The 21,128-nt window shown below is 43.2% G+C and overlaps 1 protein-coding gene, 5 long non-coding RNA genes and 1 pseudogene across 9 annotated transcripts; 4 read left to right on the top strand and 3 right to left on the bottom strand.

Annotated features, from left to right (window-relative positions):
* Positions 1 to 2,109: 2,109 nt before the first annotated feature.
* LOC130516347 (uncharacterized) lies at positions 2,110 to 3,528 on the bottom strand. Its single transcript, XR_008947450.1, has 4 exons — positions 3,289 to 3,528; positions 3,173 to 3,215; positions 2,429 to 2,619; positions 2,110 to 2,307 (listed from the first exon to the last, which is right to left on the bottom strand). It is a non-coding gene; the product is annotated as an uncharacterized LOC130516347 (long non-coding RNA).
* Positions 3,529 to 3,966: 438 nt separating this feature from the next.
* LOC130516327 (uncharacterized) lies at positions 3,967 to 5,384 on the bottom strand. 3 transcript variants are annotated; one of them, XM_057017377.1, is made up of 3 exons: positions 4,837 to 5,384; positions 4,383 to 4,709; positions 3,967 to 4,236 (listed from the first exon to the last, which is right to left on the bottom strand). In XM_057017377.1, exons 1-3 carry the CDS (start codon positions 5,102 to 5,104, stop codon positions 4,205 to 4,207), a joined length of 627 nt encoding a protein of 208 aa, XP_056873357.1. In that variant the 5' UTR covers positions 5,105 to 5,384; the 3' UTR covers positions 3,967 to 4,204. The 3 variants fall into 3 exon arrangements, with proteins under 3 accessions (XP_056873357.1, XP_056873359.1, XP_056873358.1); XM_057017379.1 differs by having other exon boundaries at positions 3,967 to 4,377; positions 4,489 to 4,709; XM_057017378.1 differs by having other exon boundaries at positions 3,967 to 4,220; positions 4,489 to 4,709.
* Positions 5,385 to 6,480: 1,096 nt separating this feature from the next.
* LOC130516338 (zinc finger protein 512-like) lies at positions 6,481 to 13,673 on the top strand (annotated as a pseudogene).
* Positions 13,674 to 13,927: 254 nt separating this feature from the next.
* LOC130516341 (uncharacterized) lies at positions 13,928 to 16,212 on the top strand. The gene is made up of 4 exons (XR_008947439.1): positions 13,928 to 14,397; positions 15,072 to 15,194; positions 15,394 to 15,964; positions 16,108 to 16,212. It is a non-coding gene; the product is annotated as an uncharacterized LOC130516341 (long non-coding RNA).
* Positions 16,213 to 16,580: 368 nt separating this feature from the next.
* Positions 16,581 to 16,988, top strand: LOC130516600 (uncharacterized). The gene is made up of 3 exons (XR_008947532.1): positions 16,581 to 16,706; positions 16,776 to 16,861; positions 16,948 to 16,988. It is a non-coding gene; the product is annotated as an uncharacterized LOC130516600 (long non-coding RNA).
* A 506-nt stretch (positions 16,989 to 17,494) lies between these two features.
* On the bottom strand, positions 17,495 to 20,136 carry LOC130515840 (uncharacterized). Of its 2 annotated transcripts, XR_008947276.1 has the most exons (6): positions 19,894 to 20,136; positions 19,090 to 19,190; positions 18,886 to 18,901; positions 18,297 to 18,487; positions 17,843 to 18,170; positions 17,500 to 17,696 (listed from the first exon to the last, which is right to left on the bottom strand). It is a non-coding gene; the product is annotated as an uncharacterized LOC130515840 (long non-coding RNA). The 2 variants fall into 2 exon arrangements; XR_008947275.1 differs by having other exon boundaries at positions 17,495 to 18,170.
* LOC130515841 (uncharacterized) lies at positions 19,988 to 21,124 on the top strand. Its single transcript, XR_008947277.1, has 3 exons — positions 19,988 to 20,227; positions 20,864 to 20,995; positions 21,065 to 21,124. It is a non-coding gene; the product is annotated as an uncharacterized LOC130515841 (long non-coding RNA).
* The last annotated feature ends 4 nt before the right edge of the window (positions 21,125 to 21,128 follow it).

Genomic DNA, 21,128 nt, shown 5'->3' with positions numbered 1-21,128 from the left:
GTTCCACCGTCCCAGTCAGCTTTAGTTCTGTTTGCTCGGCTCCAGTCTGTTCCGAGTCTTGGGGATTGTTGGCAAATGATTAATGTTATCGTTACGTTATAATGACTGAAGAAGAAGACCGAAGACACGATGAATCAAATCAAGAAGTTCTTTATTATGTGAATACCGGTACTTCCTCACAACCAGGAAGTGACGTGTAAATTTGTAAAATGTAACAATTCCTAATTCTAGAATCCAATATTTTAGATTCAAAAACATCACACAGTTCAAATTCTGGTGATTAAACGTGCACCAGGACACATCCTAAATATCCGTCCTGTCACAGAGATCTTAATTACTACAGCTTCTTGAGGTTGGTGTCTCTACTGTGTCCTTTGTCCTTGAATAAGGTTTGGACGTTTCCCGACACCACCGGCCGTCTGACCTTTACCAGCCGTGGAATTGACAATAACAATGACAAGAATCACCAACAAAATACCAACAGCGATGACTGCCATCAGTTCCTTATGGTTCACCGGACCTGGATAAAGAAAAGCAGCATGGTGACGCCTTCAGAGGTCTTTCAGGTATGAGGATCCAGGTATAAATAATACTCACAGTCAAAACACTGCCTTCGTTGAGGATGGCTGAAATGACAAAAATGATCGTTATTAATGGACTGAGACAACTTCCTGCACAACCTTCATCAACATTTTGTGTTTACTTCAGGAATAGGAATGTTGAAAGTTTTCTGGATCTGATTCCAGGCAATATCGTTGCGGTTACACCCGAGGAGCCTGCCTTGATAGAACAGGGAGTCGACAGTGAGGCGGACGTTTCTAGGGAGCTCCTGTAATCTGCTCTCTACAATCACCAGATCAGGATCAAAGGTGTGATGCATCACCACCAGAATTACTGCTTTATTATCTGGAGACATAGAAAAGACCAGGGTGACTCAGCAAGGTAAGTTTCACTTTCACTTCTGCTTTAATAACTTTGAATCTTCATGTTACATTTAGTTCCATCACATTCACACTTAAGTTGCTACCTGGGAGTCCCTCCAGGGCCTCGTCAATGTCTGTTTTGATTCGGGATTTGACTGGACAGAAAACCAAATAATAATCTGCATCTTCCTGAATGTTCACTTCAGTGTGTCCAACACGTTTCATTTTGGAAACCCATTCCATGTGAGTGTTTTTTGTTTCAGAAGCCACGCAGACAAAGAACTTTGTTCCAGATACTGAAGAGAGAAAGGAAGAAGGTGTGTTATTGGAAAATCAACCTGAGCAGCTTTGAACTTTCACCTGATGATGGAAATCATGCAGACATGAACCAGTGGGAAACACTTAGTTTAGACTGAGGTGAAATACAGTGTAAATGTAGTTTTGAATTAAAAGTCAAATGTAAATATAAATAACTTTAAACAAGCAAAGCAATATATTGAAATTCGTAAATAAACATCACAATCAGTAAAATACCAAATTACTCAAAAGTCTCTATAAGCCACCTGACATTTGTCCATGTAGCAGAAAAATCACATTTCCTCCACTCTTATGTTAAACCGTTACCTTTGGCCTTTGACCCGATTATTTTGTTCATGCCTGGAATCATTATATAGTTAATCAGTGTTTAAAAGTTAGTGTAACGCTCATTACAATCAAAGATAGAAGTTAAATATAGGTGACATGAAAACATGTTCTCTTCTCATGAAGTATTCAAATCACAGATGCATTTTCAAGTCAATGATTCAATTCATGACTTTTAGGTGCACTGTTACCCAAACAACAAAGCATGGGTGACAAGTGAAGGCCCTGAAGGCCCTTTTGAACGAGAAGAAGAGGGCCTTCATTACTGGAGACCTTGCTGAGCTCAGCAGAGTACAGAAGGAACTGAAATGCAGTCTGAAGGAAGTAAGGTTTAGGGTTAGGGTTAGGGTTAGGGTGAGGGTTAGGTGCCATGACCCAGTAGGGTGACAGAGGTCTTTCAGGTATGAGGATCCAGTGTAAATAATACTCACAGTTAAACACACTGCCTTCGTTGAGGATGGCTGAAATGACAAAATGAGTGTTATTAATGGACTGAGACAACTTCCTGCACACACCTTCATCAACATTTTGTGTTTACTTCAGGAATAGGAATGTTGAAAGTTTTCTGGATCTGATTCCAGGCAATATCGTTGCGGTTCACACCCGAGGAGCCTGCCTTGATAGAACAGGGAGTCGACAGTGAGGCGGACGTTTCTAGGGAGCTCCTGTAATCTGCTCTCTACAATCACCAGATCAGGATCAAAGGTGTGATGCATCACCACCAGAATTACTGCTTTATTATCTGGAGACATAGAAAAGACCAGGGTGACTCAGCAAGGTAAGTTTGACTTTCACTTCTGCTTTAACAACTTTGAATCTTCATGTTACATTTAGTTCCATCACATTCACACTTAAGTTGCTACCTGGGAGTCCCTCCAGGGCCTCGTCAATTTCTGTTTTCATTCGTATCTGACTGGACAGAAAACCAAATAATAATCTGCATCTTCCTGAATGTTCACTTCAGTGTGTCCAACACGTTTCATTTTGGAAACCCATTCCATGTGAGCGTTTTTTGTTTCTGAAGCCACGCAGACAAAGAACTTTGTTCCAGATACTGAAGAGAGAAAGGAAGAAGTGTGTTATTGGAAAATCAACCTGAGCAGCTTTGAACTTTCACCTGATGATGGAAATCATGCAGACATGAACCAGTGGGAAACACTTAGTTTAGACTGAGGTGAAACAGTGTAAATGTACGGTAGTTTTGAATTAAAAGTCAAATGTAAATATAAATAACTTTAAACAGGCAAAGCTTAATATGTTAAAACTGAAATTGGTCCACAAACATCACAATCAGTAAAATACCAAATTGCTCAAAAGTCTCTATAAACCACCTGACATTTGTCCATGTAGCAGAAAAATCACATTTCCTCCACTCTTATGTTAAACCGTTACCTTTGGCCTTTGACCCGATTATTTTGTTCATGCCTGGAATCATTATATAGTTAATCAGTGTTTAAAAGTTAGTGTAACGCTCATTAGAATCAAAGATAGAAGTTAATATAGGTGACATGAAAACATGTTCTCTTCTCATGAAGTATTCAAATCACAGATGCATTTTCAAGTCAAAATGATTCAATTCATGACATTTAATGCACATCGTTTAAAACCTTATGAGCTGAAAGGGTTTCCTCACCAAGATTCTCCATGTCTCTGTTGGGGAAAGAAAAGACGCAATCAGCTCAGAAAAGGAACAAAACCAAGAATTTTGAGCTCCCAAAACTACCTGTAAATAATTCACCAGTGAGATTGCTACTGAAAAAGCTTAGACTGGCAAAGAAAATAGGAGCAATGATCAGAGGGCAGGATCCCTGAAACCAAGATTCAAAAACAGAAAGTAAGTTTTCTGCAAGTGACCTCGCCCAAGACGACCAAAGTGAGGTCCTGCAGGGTCTCCTGCCCCCAGTCATGTCTTATTCACACATAAGAATTATCAAATCAAGCTTAATAATCTGATTTCTTTCGGATCGAATAGTTAATTAATAACGCTTACTTTGTTTACGAATGACTTTCTGTACTCACGCAACACGAATCCACGTTTGATCTCTGCAGAGGACCCTTTCACTTTCGTTTTAACGGCTGGAGGCGCGTTCGGCACCACAGAAAAGGAAGAGGAGCGGCCAGCGAATCAGAGGTGACGCGTTGAAACGCGTTTAAAACAGGATAAAGTTAAACAATTACATCTACTGGAAGACAGGCGATGTTTGGATGGCCATGCCATTACCGCCAGGGGAGAAAAAACAATCTTAATTTTGTATTTTATGAAAAGAGCTGTAATTCCTGCTACTGCCAGAGGAGGGAGCCAGATATCCTTTTGGTCATTAATCTAAATCTAATAGAATAATGAAAATAGAGCTGCTGGTTTGAACAAAGGAAACAAATGTTCACACAGTTCACACAATCATGACGTAATCAGGACGATTTATTTGTGTTTAACGTTTTTGCAGCAAAATCCATCAAACAGTTGATTAAAGTCAACCTTCGACAGTTGTGGCTCCAGTTTTAATGAAGGTTTGTGTGCAGCATTTTCCCTTTAATCTACACACATTTAAGGGAAGCTGTGATCTGTTTAGCTAACTGTTAAACAAGTACTAATGAAGTAATCACAACAACAAAAAATACAGCTATAATAGTAACTAAAATCACAAATTTAATCCTCTGTTGAATGGCAACCCTAAAATGAAGTGGAAAAATAGCTAAATTAGAGTTGTTTGATGCAGTACATGGATTAAAGACTGTCAACGTCCAAAGAAATGCTGTTGTTTCAATATTTACATCCAGAGTGACTGAATTTATCTGAGTCAGGAGTTCATGGCTTACCATAAAGAGTGATGTCCAGAAAGCAGGCAGGAGTACGGAGGACAAAGATTAGTGTGAAACAGAAGCATTTAAGAGGAGACAGTGGCAGGAAATGTGCCATCTTTACCTTATTAGCGTAACCCTGGTAAGATGTGGCGATGAGCTTGATGATCTCCATGTAAGCCACTTTATTGTGTTTGCTGCTGAGGAGTTTGCCCTCGTTGAAAAGACAGTCCAGGGTGAGCAGGAGGTCTGGGAGGCGGTTGCACACCTGCCTCTTGCTGTCAGCTTCAACAGAATTAGGGTCAAAGGTGTGATGCAGCACCACCAGGATTGTCGGTTTCAAGGCTGGAAGGAAGAAGGAGTTGCAGACGGTCAGGTTTTATTCTGTTCGCAGTCAAGAAAACACACAATGTTCCAAATTGTTGGTTGAAAATCATACAAATAAGAGGAGCAGGACACAAAGAAGGGTTACCTGGAACAGTCTCCAAGGCTACAGAGATGTCAGTCCTAATGTGTGACCTCACAGGACAGAAAACCACGATGTCATCACTTTCTTCTGGAGAGAAAACCTCACTCTGGTTCAGCTGTTTCAGGAGGTCCACAATGTGAAGATGAGCCCCACCAGTGCAGCCCGCCAGGTGGACATAAAACTTTTTCCAAGTCACTAAAAACAGAGAAGGCCGTTTGGCTGGATGTGAGATGCAGCGGTGAGGCTTTGGAAAACACAGATTTTTGCTCATTTTGTTGATTATTTTCTTCAAGAATACACACCCATCCTAAATGTCACCCACGCCCCCCCTGTGTCTGCTTCAAACTAAAATGTCAGTTTAGTTTTGACAGGAAAATGATTTTATTGAGGAGGTTCAGTTTTCATTGTCATTCGTGTTCTAAAAGCTGATTTATAATATTACAAACATAAAACATTGCATTTATCTTCAGGTGTAATGGAGCTTTATTTTATTCTGTGTATACTTAAAGCATCACAGCTGGTATGTTGTGGGTTTATGAAATGATTTGTGCGCTCACCAGTGGTGTGGTCCATCTGTTTACAGAGAAAAAAAAAGATGGAGGCAAATTTAATTAAATGAAGAGATAACATGAACATCAGCCCTAGAACATGGAGTCCCACCCACAACACAGCAGAAACATCCCAAACTAAACAGAAAAACGGGAACGTTTACAGCCTCACACCAACAAGGGTTTCACGTCTTTATTCATCATTTTTACTTACGTTCCTGGATGATAATGTCCTTGAAGTCCTCCTGGCTGATCTGCCACACACTTACCAGAGAAAACAGAGCTCCTTCCTGGATGTGACTGGCCTTTACTTTCCTGTTGATGACATTACAGAGTAAGTGCAATGATGATAAACATGAACACAGATGGAGGATGACAGCATAAAAAAATTCAACAAAATTTGTGTTTTAAAACTGCCAAGCGATAGACTGTAGAGAAAAAATCTTTCATAAAAAAAACCTTCTTTTATTAAATCTAAAAACCACTCACGTTGATTTTTGGCCCAAGATTACAGGTAAATTCGTAGAAATTAAACATGAAAACGTGTTCAATAGTGCTGAAATCTGGCCAAAGTTGGATCACTTTAATGAAAATGTTGACTGCCCGCTGATGCTGTCGACCTCTCACCGGAAGACTGCTCGCGGGAGGACACGCCCACCTGCTGGCTGCTGCTGCCTTCAACGTCTGCTCGTATTTCTGACCACTAAATATAATCTTTGCTCTTTTTCTAATGCGACCAAGCCCAAATTACACACGAGGAGAGACGACGTGTGCTTTATTTGCATCATGAAACATTTCAACACTGCGTCGCATTATTGTGACGTTGCATTATTACGTCGCTTTGGCAGCTACTGACTGATAAACAAGTCTAGCTGCAAAGGGCCCAACCAACGGAAAATGGCAGCTTACATTTCAGGATATTCTAAGTTCACTTTTTAAGAGGTTTCAATTTCCACCCACAGATGAATATATATCCCTCCATGCACAGATAACCTTACAAAAAATTACGTAATTCCTACCAGTACTCCCTCCATTTCTTGCGCCTCACACTTGTTGAAACCACGTCGGTCATGGAAGAGTAGCTGAATTAACGACAGACCGTTAAGGCAACAGCAGATGCAGCAGGGAGAGTGTTGTATTCTGCTGCACATCAGCCAGAAGCAGCGTGGAGATTCGTCTGCCTCCTATCGACACGAACTTGAACGCCGGAGTGTTCCTAACAGCCGCCCCGGCCTTCCTGGACGTTAGCCTCTCCTAGGGGTTTCGCTGCCGGAAGGGAAGGCGACAGAGGAGGCCAGACTGAACGACATGGAGGCAGTGGGTGCTTCCAGGGGGAGTGAGCTGTAGGACGGTAGGCTTCGTCGGTCACCACTGTATTTCTCCAACCGCCAGGAAACAATGGAAACCAGGGAGCAGCAGGTTAACTAGCCAACACCAGATTTGTTTAAACTGCAGTGTCCGACTCGTTTTTATGTCTGACGTCATAAAAAAAACATAAAAATTTGTTCGCTTTCAATGATGGTGGATTCAAGTGTGTGCGCTCCAGCTCGGGAATAACAGTTTAATGGGGATACTGCAAAAACGAGTACTTCTCTTTTGACTGTTCTATCCTCATCTTGTGTATTCTGTGATTTCCCCACGGATAGATTTGCAGTTAAACGTCCTGCGTGATGGTAATATTTCACGCAGTTTTTTCAGGAACCAATCTCTGTGCAGAAGTTATAAAGAAATAACATTGATTCTAAACAGGAACAAAAGTTGAAAATATACATACAGCAGTTCACTTGTGTTTGTTGAAAGTTACTCATGTGGAAATTGTAGATTTTTTTTCCCGTTGTGACAGGAAAACTTTGTATGAGACAAATCAAGGGTTGCATGTGTTATATTTATTTTATTTCTGTCAGCTGGTCAGCAGAAGAGCACATCTGTTGCAGCAGAAGAGGTCACGTATGTCGATGTTTTCTGTCCTGTTTTTACAGCCATAGCTTCCACATGGTGTTTGTGCACCTGGAATGGACCCTTCTCACAGCGGGGAGGATATGTCACCATTATATGTGCTCAGAAAGAAGAAATGTGTCAAGTCACAATCTAAAAGTGGTGAACCGTGTCCAGGTAATCAAACCGTTAGTTTTCATACATGTATTTTTGCCCTTTTTACGTCAATTTAGTTTCTCCTGCAGCTTCTAAACGGATGCCACAGAGAACCTGTGAACTGAATTCAGTTGGATTAGTCAAAGTAAGGATGAACTCGTTCACTGAATATGCTGTTTTGCTGTTGTGAAACTGGCCGGTTAGAGGCATCATCTATTTCTGTCCTGCAGAATGATGAGCCTCAATCCCACGAGCCTCTAAAGATGAAAAGACCTTACGGCAAAAAAAGTAAGAAACACCCGATGAGCCGCAGATAGACTGTTCAGGTGAGAAACTTCAAGAAGTCACCTCATAACTTTGAAACAATAATAAAAATTGGATACATTTTCTCTGAAACAGGTTCAACGATCTTGCCACAGAAGCAGTAGATCACCCCACCAGCAGCTGCTCGGTGAAGTCATCAGGAGGACTTTCTAATGGGACTGACCCTGGGTCAATGGCTCCACCTACTCCGCGGCTCTCTCCAAGACTGAGGGCAAAAAATGTGTGGACTCAGGGTCCAGAGACAAGCAAAAAGCAGCACCTGCCTCAGGGTAAGAACTGTAACATCAGGAAGGACAGGAGGAACCCCGTGGCCACAGGTGGAGATCAAACCCAGGACCAGATGTGGAACTCCGGCAGGGACCGGGTAGGTCACTTCCCTCCAGACCAGACATGGATTCCTGGCAGGAGCCAAGAACAAGACGTGTGAAACAGTATGGGTGGTGTGTCAGGAACAAGGTCCTGTGGAGGACTGGGTGTCTGATGGAGACGAAGGCCACAATCAGGCTTGGGGTGCAGACAGAGATCCAGCAGGGGGTCAGGGCTCCTCGGGGACAGAGCAGGTCTGGGGATCCGGTCAAAACCAGGACCAAACCTGGAGTGAGACCAGCAGAGACCGAGAGCACATATGGAGACCTGGTGGGCTCTTATCAATCAGCATTTCATTTGAAAGACTTCTATTATTAATTAATAGTTTTCAAACTGTATTTTGGTCCAACGCTCATTGAGTGACCTCATTCTCTGTTTGTTCTGTGTAGAGTTGAACATGAAGAAAGTCCAGAGAGGATCTGTGGAGCAGAGCCCCCCTCCTGACTCCTCTTGGCCTCCAGGGGTCAGACAACCTCGTAAGTAAAACCCTCACTGTTTTGTCCTGATTGCTTTGGTGGTCATCAACCATCCCACCATCATTAGTAGACATGTCATGTGCCTCAAAACAACACAGAAACACTGGATGGCTTTCATCACATCACACACACACACATACACAAACACATGAAAGAGTCTCACATGTGTGTCATGTGAAAGCCATCCAAGAATATATAAATGTGTTGCTGGACAATAAAGTTGACCTGAGCAAAAAATAAAGAATCTGAATTTACCAGTGTTATTTCTTTTTCTCTCCTCGCCACATGCTTTTATTTTTTAGATTAAATGACAGGAACTGGATCGGTATGTTATTTCAGGTTTGCATGGAGCCGGTGTTTGTGAAGGGTCCACACTGCATCGGAGCGATGAGCAGAAACCCCCCGTCAGCTCCATCAAAAAGGATCCTCCTACCTACCCTGCAGGTGGAGAGAGGGAACACGTGTTACGACTTCACGAATTCCAAAAATTCCCCCAACATTATCGCTCAAAAAACAACTTTCTCCTTTTTGCTTTTCCAGGAAGTGAGGAGGAGCGCTGGCAAATCCAGATTGTGGCCAAAGGCAGAGTCAGTTGTCCAAAGTGTAAAAGTGTGAGCAGGAAGACGGTTGAAGGTCTGAAGAAGCACATGGAGAACTGCAGACAGGTGAGCCCTGAGCAGCCAAACACTACAGAGAATCAGAGCTTGAGCCGCTAACACAAACATCAGCCCACATTTATTCAAATAAGGCCTTTTTAGGGAGGCCTTTTAAGAATTGGTGATTTAATTAGCTGGTGATTAAGTTTGTCTTTTTATTTAACCTGATGTGCAGCAACCTTTTACCTGCCAGCACTGTGGGAAGCAGCTGAAGTCGTCCACAGGGATGAAGTATCACATCATGGCCGACCACAGCCACCTGGTAACGACCGTCAGACCTCCAGACCTCTTCTATTTCACTCTTTCTCTCCTAATAGTTTCATTAAAACTGGTTTTAGCCCTTGTCAAATGACGCCAAGGACCTGGACGATCGTGTGATCAAAGAGAAACTACGCAAAATCCTGAAGAGACTCGGAAAGTTAAAATGCTCCAAAGAGGTAAACTAGCTGTTTGTGGTGAGATGCATCAGGATGAGGAGCTCCAACCTTCAACTTTTCTGTCAGGGCTGCAACGCGGCATTCAGCAGCATCATGGATACGTGTACCACATGAGGAAGTGTGGGAAGCAGGAGTCTGAGCTGGAGAAGCTGCTGCTCAACTGCTCCCACTGTGGGAAACCCTACAAGTCCAAAGCGGGTCTGGAGTATCACCTGAGATCGGAGCACGCTCCTGTGAGTCACAGCACCCAACGCCACTTGTGCTCTCAGGCACATGCAAATAGCTTCAAGACCAGGTCAGCGACGTCACAATGGGATTTTCACCTTCAGTTACAAAGATCTGACTACTTATGAGCAGTAGTTCAGTGATTCCTGTAAACGGAATAATAATAAGTCAGCGCTCTGCAGGACTCTGCTTATTTCCAAATGTATGTAATCCAAATAAATTCTGTAGGAGGTATGGCAGGAGGTATGAGGACTGAAGGTCCAAGAAGTGCATGAAAGATAAGTAATAATATAGTGTGAGAATTCCAATTTAAATGACATCAACCCGGGTTTCTGTCATTACTTGCACCACTTCTACCACCATTTACAATTAAAACAGCAATAGAAGTGGTGTTATAAATGGTAATTGCCGTAAAATGATAGTGAAATAAGTGATGCCAGTAACCAAATATCCTTTTTATATGACAGTATTTACCTAATCAACACAACATTAAAAAAACAGTGAATATAAAGTAACAAATGAGAATGATATAATAATGTATGGATGCTATTTTCTCTCTTCCACCCAACACCTTCACAGATGCCGCTGAAGAGCGATGAAGATGAGGCCCAGAATGCTCAGAGTGAGGCCAACCCGGAGAGGACGGCCAGTGGTCGGGTGCAGCGAGCCTCGGCCCAGGTGGCCAACTTTCACCTGGCTGAGATCGCCAACAATGAGCTGCCCAAAGACTGGCCCAAGAGGAAGTTTCAGTCGGACCTGGTGCCTGATGATAAAAAGGTGAGGACATCTGGAAGGACAGACGCGGGACATTCTGTTGTGCTCGTACACGTTTTATGTCTCGTAGTTGAAGTACGCCCCCCGGGCCGGCCTGCCCGCCTTCAGCCAAGATGTGCTGAGGAAGTGGAGAATGAGGTGAAGCTGCGGAGGAAGGTCAAATGTCCCAACCAGGTAGAAGATGCTTCATCTTAAACTCAAAAGGGCCATAAAAAATATATAAATGCATTAATGGAATAACAGTGACAGAAAATTAAAGCTGCTGACCCACTTCAGGGGTTTAGGAAGTGGGAAAGAGAGGGAGCAGGTATTCACTGAAGTCCCCCTGAGCTGCCTGCAGGCTCCAGTCTGGCCTGGGAGCTCTGCTGTACAGAAATGTGCACAGTACATCCACTTTTTACCCACCTTTATCCACCTTTCATTTATCTCTGATGTGAATGAAGAACACTTGAATTGCTGGGTCCCGTGTCTGAATTGTGATTAATCAGATTGATCCACAGACACCCTCAAAATAATCTGCCTAAAGCGTTCTATTAATCTGGCAGTCTAAAAACAGTCATTGTTAGGAAGAAACACATGTTTTCATGATGACATCGCACAAAATCTCTGGAGGGTTCTTTTAACTGGTCTTGATAAGTCTGCCAACATGAGCTGGACCACAGACTGATGCAGAGAATCAACAGTGATCAGTTATTGATCACATGTTCCCAACATTTGACAGTGGAACTGCAGATTAATGTGTGCCGTTAATGGAACAAAAAGACCTATTTATGGTCAGTTTATAATCTTCTGGATATTCTAAAAATGTCTTCTTTTGGGGTTATTTCCTTCTGTAACTGAAGCTGCTGGTAACTGTTGCAGGGTTGTTGCTCGCTATGTTGTCGGTGACTCGTCGGGGCTGAAGGCTCATCTGGGACTGTGTACGAAGGTACGTCGGCATCTTTCTTTAACTCTGAAACATCCCTGAGTGACCCTGGTCTGTGGACAGAAGCAGGAACTGCCTGGTGTAGATCTGGGACGCTTGAAGATTGTTCACACGTCTGATGAATAATTTTTTGTGGCTGACATTCCGAGTGATGGTATTTCCTGTGATCTCAGGGTGAATTTGAGGCAGGAAAGTACAGGTGTCTGATCTGCAATAAAGAGTTCAACTCTGAAAGTGGAGTCAAATACCACATCAACTCTATCCACTCGGAGGTATCGGATGTTCTGCTCTGCTCGCCGTCCTGTGATGCACGGCAGGTTTTTCTCCTAACATTTGCATTTCTGCCCTATGCAGGACTGGTTTGTGACGAAACAAAAAGCCTTCAAGAAGTTTGAGAAGTTCCTTAAGAACCAGTCCAGGGATTTTGTGCATAATGTGGCCAAGCAGGGGTTGGACCGGTACCACCACAGTCACCTTCATCACCACTGTCCCCACCATCAGCAGCTCCAGCAACCCCTGCAGCCGCTGCATCACCTCCAGCACCAGACCCAGTATCTCCATCAGGATCAGCAGAACCCCCCTCCATTGGTGGACGCCCAGCCCCAGCAGCAGCTGCTCCACTACATCCAGCTAGAGCCTCCACCTGGATCCGTGTGGGTGGAAATGAACCAGAAAGAAGAAGAGCTGGTGCCTGAGTACGACCCAGAGCAGATGGAGAAGGCTGAGGAAGACCCTGGAGCGACACTGGAGGAGGAGGAGGGAGGTGGAGGAGGCTGAGGAAAAGAGCAAGGATGCATTTCCCTTCATCGACGGTGGTTCAGCGGGTCAATCGGAGGCAGCGACAGATCAACAGTGGAGAAAACTGAACAACTGACCTTCATCAGGTCGACACAGAGATGCTTAATAGATCTGAGTTCCCATCATGCACCAGTGCAGATGTTACTGAGGGAGACCGTGTTGTTGTCACGAGTCTTCAGTGTCTGAATTCATTACAGCAGAGTTCAGTAATATTTCATCATTTATTCATTTAACAAAAAGACTATCAGGGGCAAAAACAAGTTGAATTTCTAATAATTAGCTCAACGGGTGTAGAATTAGAATTGAATTTACATTAGAAGCTGGGATTAAAGCATGGCCAGATTTATTGACCAAGATCTTAATGAAAAGATCAGAAATATAAACAATCTTTGATTGAATATTGGGAATATTCGCTATTGGGATTTATGCATATTTTAGTAGCTTCGCCAACACAGTAACTGCAGTTATTTTTTAAATGAGGAAACCTTTTCAGTGATGAAGGACGAAGATGTGAAGAAGAGCCGTTTGTGTGCTGATCTGTGGAAAACGTGGTTTTTTTTTGTGTTCCCACGTGTCTTGAGTAACCTTTTGTGGTTTCTTATGTTAACATTTAAAGAGGAAGCAACTCTCCCTTTTTTTTCTTTTTTTTCTTTAGAAAGTGAGAATGTCTGAAAAGATTTTGTGCCTCAATTATGGTATGTGTAACTTCATACTTCACATCTCTTTGATGTACAATTTATTTTGTGCATTTTCTAGCTAGATAAGGTTTGAAATGTCCGGTTTCCTCGTAGGCTGTGATAGCTAGTGGTCAGTTCTCCCAGGGTCTCTCTGACCTCGTCTCTTCCTGCTCTTACATCACTGTGGTCAGGAAAGACTTTTCATTTTTAAACTGGCACAAGTGCAGTTTCATTCTCTTCTGTCTATAATCCAGTGTCACAGTTACCAGACTGCAAAAAAGTAGATCTCAACAGTTAAGGAACCTAACATATTGCCACGCATCATCACCTTGACAACAAGACTACAAGAAGTCTCTTCTTTATTCATTTATTAATGATAATTATACAAGGTCAGATTATAGTGTTTTAGTGCCAAAAGAGGAATTTTCACTTCCTGTTTGTTGCTAGTTAGACAGCGTACCATATATAATGTCTGCTGAACATAGGCAGAGTCAGTAGTCTTGTGTCATTTGTGAAGACGTTAATAAACCACCTAATGTTCCACTTGGTCTTTGCCAGCCCAACTTTAATAACCTGCGCATTGAATATGCTGCTATTTGGTAGTGCCAGCAGTGTTGCTGTAACCACGGAATATTGGGGGGAAAACATTCTTTTCAATTTTTGTTCCCACAAGTTCAGATACTGTAAGGTGGAAACTTTTGTAACAGCTAATGTGACGTGTTTTATTCCAGAAATATTAAGGGAAAAATGTCAGAAAAGTACTCACGATGAGCCCAGTCTGTCACTGAGATGATGCTAAACGGGGACTTGGAAATTACAATTAATGTTTAGAGGATTATTCTTTTGCAAGAACAAGCATTAGTCTTTACAATATTACTGGATTCTGTGGGCCCTGACCCCGCTCCCTTGTGTACGGCCCTGGGCCCGCAGCAGCGTCGGTTCATTGGTGTAATTCCAGGCGCTGTTGATAGGGGGCGGTGTGGTCAGCGTCCCCATACAGTAAACATGGCGGTCTGCTGTTAGCGGAATGTGATCCTCAGCACCCTGAAACCGGTGACACATAGACAGGAACGTTTGTATTTTCACACCAGGTAAAGAAAAACGCAGGAATGTAATTGTATCCACACCACCGGTGATATTCTACGGGGTCTTTCCTGGTAGTAGAGTCTGGGATTCGATCTCAGTGACCGGCTGCTGCCTCCTCGGCTTGGTTGACGAGGCGGTTCTGCCTCCGCCACCGGGGAAGAAAGTCTCCATGACGAGCAGGGTGAGAACAGGGACCTGCTTCTGTGCACTTTTTCTGGGTCACATTTTAGTACCATATTTTTATAAAAAGTAGGTAGTGGTCATAAACGCCACCCAGGAAAGTTCCGCAAACTACATCTTTAGCCAGTTAGCCTTAGCTAATGTGGCATTAGCTTCCACGGTGATTAGAAGAACGGTCAAGAGAAGTTTACTACTTAAATGTTCGCTAATCTTTATGAATGGCACTTGAACTACGCGTCGATTTTACAAGCGCCACGTAGATATTAAGTTTCATCTTTTTCTCATTTACACTTGACAGCGCGTAATCTGGTTGAAGTGAAAGCGATTTGATATGTGAATGAGGAGGAGGATGAAGACACTTATGATGAAATATTGCTGGCACTGCGTGACCTTTCACATATTATTGATCCATTTTAGAAATATGTGACGGCGTATTGCAAAATGTTTGTTGTCTAATGTTTGTCAGCAATTATGTCTGATCTGCACTAAAATCAACATTTGAAGTCACACCATACACGCCAGGAACCCAATTATAAGTAAATCCATATGTTTGTATTATATATTCAAGCAACAGGTAAAGAATTGAACATCTGGCTTCTTTTGCCTCCTTCATGCCTTTGACAGTAGATCTTAGAGCTGGAAAATTATCCTGATTTCTGCGTGTTGCTTGAACAGTTGACAACACCGTCGACAACAAAATACTGATCAACATATGAAGAGACACCTGACAACGCAGCAACAACACAACAACCAACCTGATGGATGGGCCCACAACTCCCCCCTCTGACTCTGGTCAAGGTATGAAGGATTCTAAAAACCCCACTACTCGGACAGGCCGGCATGTTGGGATCAAAATATTTGCTCCAAAATACAGAAATGTTGTTTTCAGATCGAAGGTGGGGTTGTTGTTTGCACCCATGATCTTTGATTAATACTAAAAAGAAACCTTTCCAGATATGTTGGATTTTACAAAGGTACAAACCATGTTTCCTTTCAGGTCAGGGGAAGCGACCAGAAGAGGTTGCTGAATTAATGACCAGCCCCACAGCAAGACAGCGTAAGAAAAATTCGAAATATTTGGACTATGAGACTGAACAAGACAAACCACAGGGCCAAAAAACACCTCCAAGGAGTGAAGGAGAAAGAAGGAGAGGAAGGGGGAGAGGAAGAGGCCGAGGAAGAGGCCGAGGTCGAGGAAGATCATCCTCTTCCTCTAAGATTCCACTGCAGTTGCAGTCTGCAGAAGGTCAGCTAGATGGAAACGCAAAAACAGCTCAAGATTCTGCTGGAAACATCTCGGAGGAAACTCCTAGAAAGGTAGGAAGGCCGAGAAAGACACCCGGTCGAAAACCTGTACCGGAAAGATGGTCAGCCCTGATGGGCTCCCAGCTGAGGGAGGTGGGGATGATGGAAATCACAGCACAGGAAAATGGAACACCGAAGAGGAAGTACGTGAGGAGGCATCCGACACAGGTAATGGAACCAGACTCACTGGTTCCAGAGGCTCAGACAGAACCCGAGGAGGAGATGCAACCTGCAGGACGCAGCAGGAGAAGCGCAGCTAAAGCGTAAGTAAGGTGTTATTACATGTTCTATTCAATGGTGAAATGCCTTCTACTCACTTAAGATCACTTTACATTAGCGTAAAAAATTGTGTCTCTCGATACTTTTGCTTTATTTTTCCGTGAATTTGTGTGACGGTTCCATGCAGGGCTTTGAAGTACCTCCGTGATTTGGCTAAAGAAGTATTCTGCCACCACTCCGAGGAACCCGGCTCAGAGCCAGCAGCTGATGAGGACGGCAGCTGCCCAGAGGAGCGCGCGCAGAGAGCCAAAGAGCGTGAAAGGGAGAAAAGGTCCAGATTTTAATGTATAAAGATTTCATGCTTTCTTTGAGAAACCCTTTTATTCCCTTTAAACTTTCTTTGATCCTCATTTAAAGAAAAGTGTTCAAACTTATAATTATTGAAACTCCAAATTGGTCCTAATCATCCTTTAAATATACATATTAATCATGTGATTCTTGCAATGTTGATATCAGATTATGAAACCCGCTATGGTTTGATGATATGTTAATAATTATGATATTATCCTGACCTAATGGCTCCGTTCTGTTCCTGCAGGCGTAAGGTGCGAAGGGCGGAAGCGCACCGATTCCGATAGTGACCCGGACAGAGAAGAGTGACTTTATTCCTGATGCTGAAGAAGAAGAGGAGGAGGAATTGGAGCACATGGAAGATGATGACAACGCAGAGGACTTGGATTCAAGGACAATTGGAAAAGTCAAACCCCCAACAGCAACAGGGCATTTGTGAGTACATTAAGACTGAATTTAGGAGCATTTGTAACAGCACCGTTAGTTACACACTCTCTCCTGCAGCCTTTTGGCTATTTAAAATCCTCCAATGGGCTCTCCTCCAACATCATGAAAACCATGTGGGATGCCATCGAGACCACCAAGAAGTTGTAAGTAGCTGACACCAGATTTTGGACCAGATCAGATCAGCAGAGAACAGGAGTGGAGAGCTGAGGGTGACGCCTGTGTTTTACAGCCGAGCGGAGCACCACGGCAGCTGGGTATTTCCCACGTGGCCCCCTCCATCCACCACTGGGTTCCAGTACCACGGTAGAGATAACCTTTAACCTCCATCTGTAGTACTAGGGATGCACGGTTGGATATATCTGTACGTTGACAGCTGTGTCCCTTCACCTTTGACCCTTCCACCCACTTATTGCTTGATTCATCATACTACTAATGATCAAGCAGGATTTTCTCCCACCAATTATTTAACCCACATCTGTACTGTGTGTTTGTCAGTGATCTGGAGATATCTGCCTCAGGAACCTTCTGTGGCGAACTGCAGACATGAATCTAGAACCCAAAAGCAGATACACACTACTGGCTTGAGTTGGAGCAAGGTTACATTTACGGTACTGTCAAAGATTTTGGAAAAAAAATACCAAGAGGCGCAGGCGGCAGAAAGAAACACGATGGAAGAGGAGCAGGCTGGGCGGCATGAACAGACATCAATGAGGACGATTAGATTAGCTCAGGAACCATGAAACAAAACGAGAATCAAACTTCTGGGAGCCAGGCTAGACAGTTGTGAGACAGTTGTGGCTCCAGTTTTAATGACGGTTTGTGTGCAGCATTTTCCCTTTAATCTACACACATTTAAGGGAAGCTGTGATCTGTTTAGCTAACTGTTAAACAAGTACTAATGAAGTAATCACAACAACAAAAAATACAGCTATAATAGTAACTAAAATCACAAATTTAATCCTCTGTTGAATGGCAACCCTAAAATGAAGTGGAAAAATAGCTAAATTAGAGTTGTTTGATGCAGTACATGGATTAAAGACTGTCAACGTCCAAAGAAATGCTGTTGTTTCAATATTTACATCCAGAGTGACTGAATTTATCTGACTAAGGAGTTCATGGCTTACCATAAAGAGTGATGTCCAGAAAGCAGGCAGGAGTACGGAGGACAAAGATTAGTGTGAAACAGAAGCATTTAAGAGGAGACAGTGGCAGGAAATGTGCCATCTTTACCTTATTAACATAACCCTGGTAAGATGTGGCGATGAGCTTGATGATCTCCATGTAAGCCGCTTTATTGTGTTTGCTGCTGAGGAGTTTGCCCTCGTTGAAAAGACAGTCCACGGTGAGCAGGAGGTCTGGGAGGCGGTTTGCACACCTGCCTCTTGCTGTCAGCTTCAACAGAATCAGGGTCGAGAGTGTGATGCAGCACCACCAGGATTGTCGGTTTCAAGGCTGGAAGGAAGAAGGAGTTGCAGACGGTCAGGTTTTATTCTGTTCGCAGTCAAGAAAACACACAATGTTCCAAATTGTTGGTTGAAAATCATACAAATAAGAGGAGCAGGACACAAGAAGGGTTACCTGGAACAGTCTCCAAGGCTACAGAGATGTCAGTCCTAATGTGTGACCTCACAGGACAGAAAACCACGATGTAATCACTTTCTTCTGGAGAGAAACCTCACTCTGGTTCAGCTGTTTCAGGAGGTCCACAATGTGAAGATGAGCCCCACCAGTGCAGCCCGCCAGGTGGACATAAAACTTTTTCCAAGTCACTAAAAACAGAGAAGGCCGTTTGGCTGGATGTGAGATGCAGCGGTGAGGCTTTGGAAAACACAGATTTTTGCTCATTTTGTTGATTATTTTCTTCAAGAATACACACCCATCCTAAATGTCACCCCCCCCCCCCCCCACCCCCCCCACCCACCCCCCCCACCCCCCCCACCCGTGTCTGCTTCAAACTAAAATGTCAGTTTAGTTTTGACAGGAAAATGATTTTATTGAGGAGGTTCAGTTTTCATTGTCATTCGTGTTCTAAAAGCTGATTTATAATATTACAAACATAAAACATTGCATTTATCTTCAGGTGTAATGGAGCTTTATTTTATTCTGTGTATACTTAAAGCATCACAGCTGGTATGTTGTGGGTTTATGAAATGATTTGTGCGCTCACCAGTGGTGTGGTCCATCTGTTTACAGACAAAAAAAAGATGGAGGCAAATTTAATTAAATGAAGAGATAACATGAACATCAGCCCTAGAACATGGAGTCCCACCCACAACACAGCGGAAACATCCCAAACTAAACAGAAAAACGGGAACGTTTACAGCCTCACACCAACAAGGGTTTCACGTCTTTATTCATCATTTTTACTTACGTTCCTGGATGATAATGTCCTTGAAGTCCTCCTGGCTGATCTGCCACACACTTACCAGAGAAAACAGAGCTCCTTCCTGGATGTGACTGGCCTTTACTTTCCTGTTGATGACATTACAGAGTAAGTGCAATGATGATAACATGAACACAGATGGAGGATGACAGATAAAATTCAACAAAATTTGTGTTTTAAAACTGCCAAGCGATAGACTGTAGAGAAAATAATCTTTCATAAAAAAACCTTCTTTTATTAAATCTAAAAAACCACTCACGTTGGTTTTTGGCCCAAGATTACAGGTAAATTCGTAGAAATTAAACATGAAAAACGTGTTCAATAGTGCTGAAATCTGGCCAAAGTTGGATCACTTTAATGAAAATGTTGACCTGCCCGCTGATGCTGTCGACCTCTCACCGGAAGACTGCTCGCGGGAGGACACGCCCACCTGCTGGCTGCTGCTGCCTTCAACGTCTGCTCGTATTCCTGACCACTAAATATAATCTTTGCTCTTTTTCTAATGCGACCAAGCCCAAATTACACACGAGGAGAGACGACGTGTGCTTTATTTGCATCATGAAACATTTCAACACTGCGTCGCATTATTGTGACGTTGCATTATTACGTCGCTTTACCAGCTACTGACTGATAAACAAGTCTAGCTGCAAAGGGCCCAACCAACGGAAAATGGCAGCTTACATTTCAGGATATTCTAAGTTCACTTTTTAAGAGGTTTCAATTTTCCACCCACAGATGAATATATATCCCTCCATGCACAGATAACCTTACAAAAAATTACGTAATTCCTACCAGTACTCCCTCCATTTCTTGCGCCTCACACTTGTTGAAACCACGTCGGTCATGGAAGAGTAGCCGAATTAACGACAGACCGTTAAGGCAACAGCAGATGCAGCAGGGAGAGTGTTGTATTCTGCTGCACATCAGCCAGAAGCAGCGTGGAGATTCGTCTGCCTCCTATCGACACGAACTTGAACGCCGGAGTGTTCCTAACAGCCGCCCCGGGCCTTCCTGGACGTTAGCCTCTCCTAGGGGGTTTCGCTGCCGGAAGGGAAGGCGACAGAGGAGGCCAGACTGAACGACATGGAGGCAGTGGGTGCTTCCAGGGGGAGTGAGCTGTAGGACGGTAGGCTTCGTCGGTCACCACTGTATTTCTCCAACCGCCAGGAAACAATGGAAACCAGGGAGCAGCAGGTTAACTAGCCAACACCAGATTTGTTTAAACTGCAGTGTCCGACTCGTTTTTATGTCTGACGTCATAAAAAACATAAAAATTTGTTCGCTTTCAATGATGGTGGATTCAAGTGTGTGCGCTCCAGCTCGGGAATAACAGTTTTAATGGGGATACTGCAAAAACGAGTACTTCTCTTTTGACTGTTCTATCCTCATCTTGTGTATTCTGTGATTTCCCCACGGATAGATTTGCAGTTAAACGTCCTGCGTGATGGTAATATTTCACACAGTTTTTTCGGGAACCAATCTCTGTGCAGAAGTTATAAAGAAATAACATTGATTCTAAACAGGAACAAAAGTTGAAAATATACATACAGCAGTTCACTTGTGTTTGTTGAAAGTTACTCATGTGGAAATTGTAGATTTTTTTGCCCCGTTGTGACAGGAAAACTTAAAAATAACGAGTATGAGACAAATCAAGGGTTGCATGTGTTTTATATTTTATTTCTGTCAGCTGGTCAGCAGAAGAGCACATCTGTTGCAGCAGAAGAGGTCACGTATGTCGATGTTTTCTGTCCTGTTTTTACAGCCATAGCTTCCACATGGTGTTTGTGCACCTGGAATGGACCCTCCTACAGCGGGGAGGATATGTCACCATTATATGTGCTCAGAAAGAAGAAATGTGTCAAGTCACAATCTAAAAGTGGTGAACCGTGTCCAGGTAATCAAACCGTTAGTTTTCATACATGTATTTTTTTCCCTTTTTACGTCAATTTAGTTTCTCCTGCAGCTTCTAAACGGATGCCACAGAGAACCTGTGAACTGAATTCAGTTGGATTAGTCAAGTAAGGATG

Source organism: Takifugu flavidus, chromosome 19 (genome assembly GCF_003711565.1).
Source record: "Takifugu flavidus isolate HTHZ2018 chromosome 19, ASM371156v2, whole genome shotgun sequence".
NCBI lineage: Eukaryota > Metazoa > Chordata > Actinopteri > Tetraodontiformes > Tetraodontidae > Takifugu > Takifugu flavidus.
This window is presented reverse-complemented; position numbering and strand designations above follow the sequence as displayed.

Bases quoted from the DNA above. Each gene is read 5' to 3' on its own strand.
- LOC130516327 (XM_057017377.1), bottom strand. From the start codon at position 5,104: ATGAGCAAAAATCTGTGTTTTCCAAAGCCTCACCGCTGCATCTCACAT. The intron at 4,710-4,836 runs GTAACCCTTCTT...TCTTCCTTCCAG, and splicing joins AGCCTTGGAGACTGTTCCAG to CCTTGAAACCGACAATCCTG. The intron at 4,237-4,382 runs GTAAGCCATGAA...ACTTCATTTTAG, and splicing joins TCTGGACATCACTCTTTATG to GGTTGCCATTCAACAGAGGA.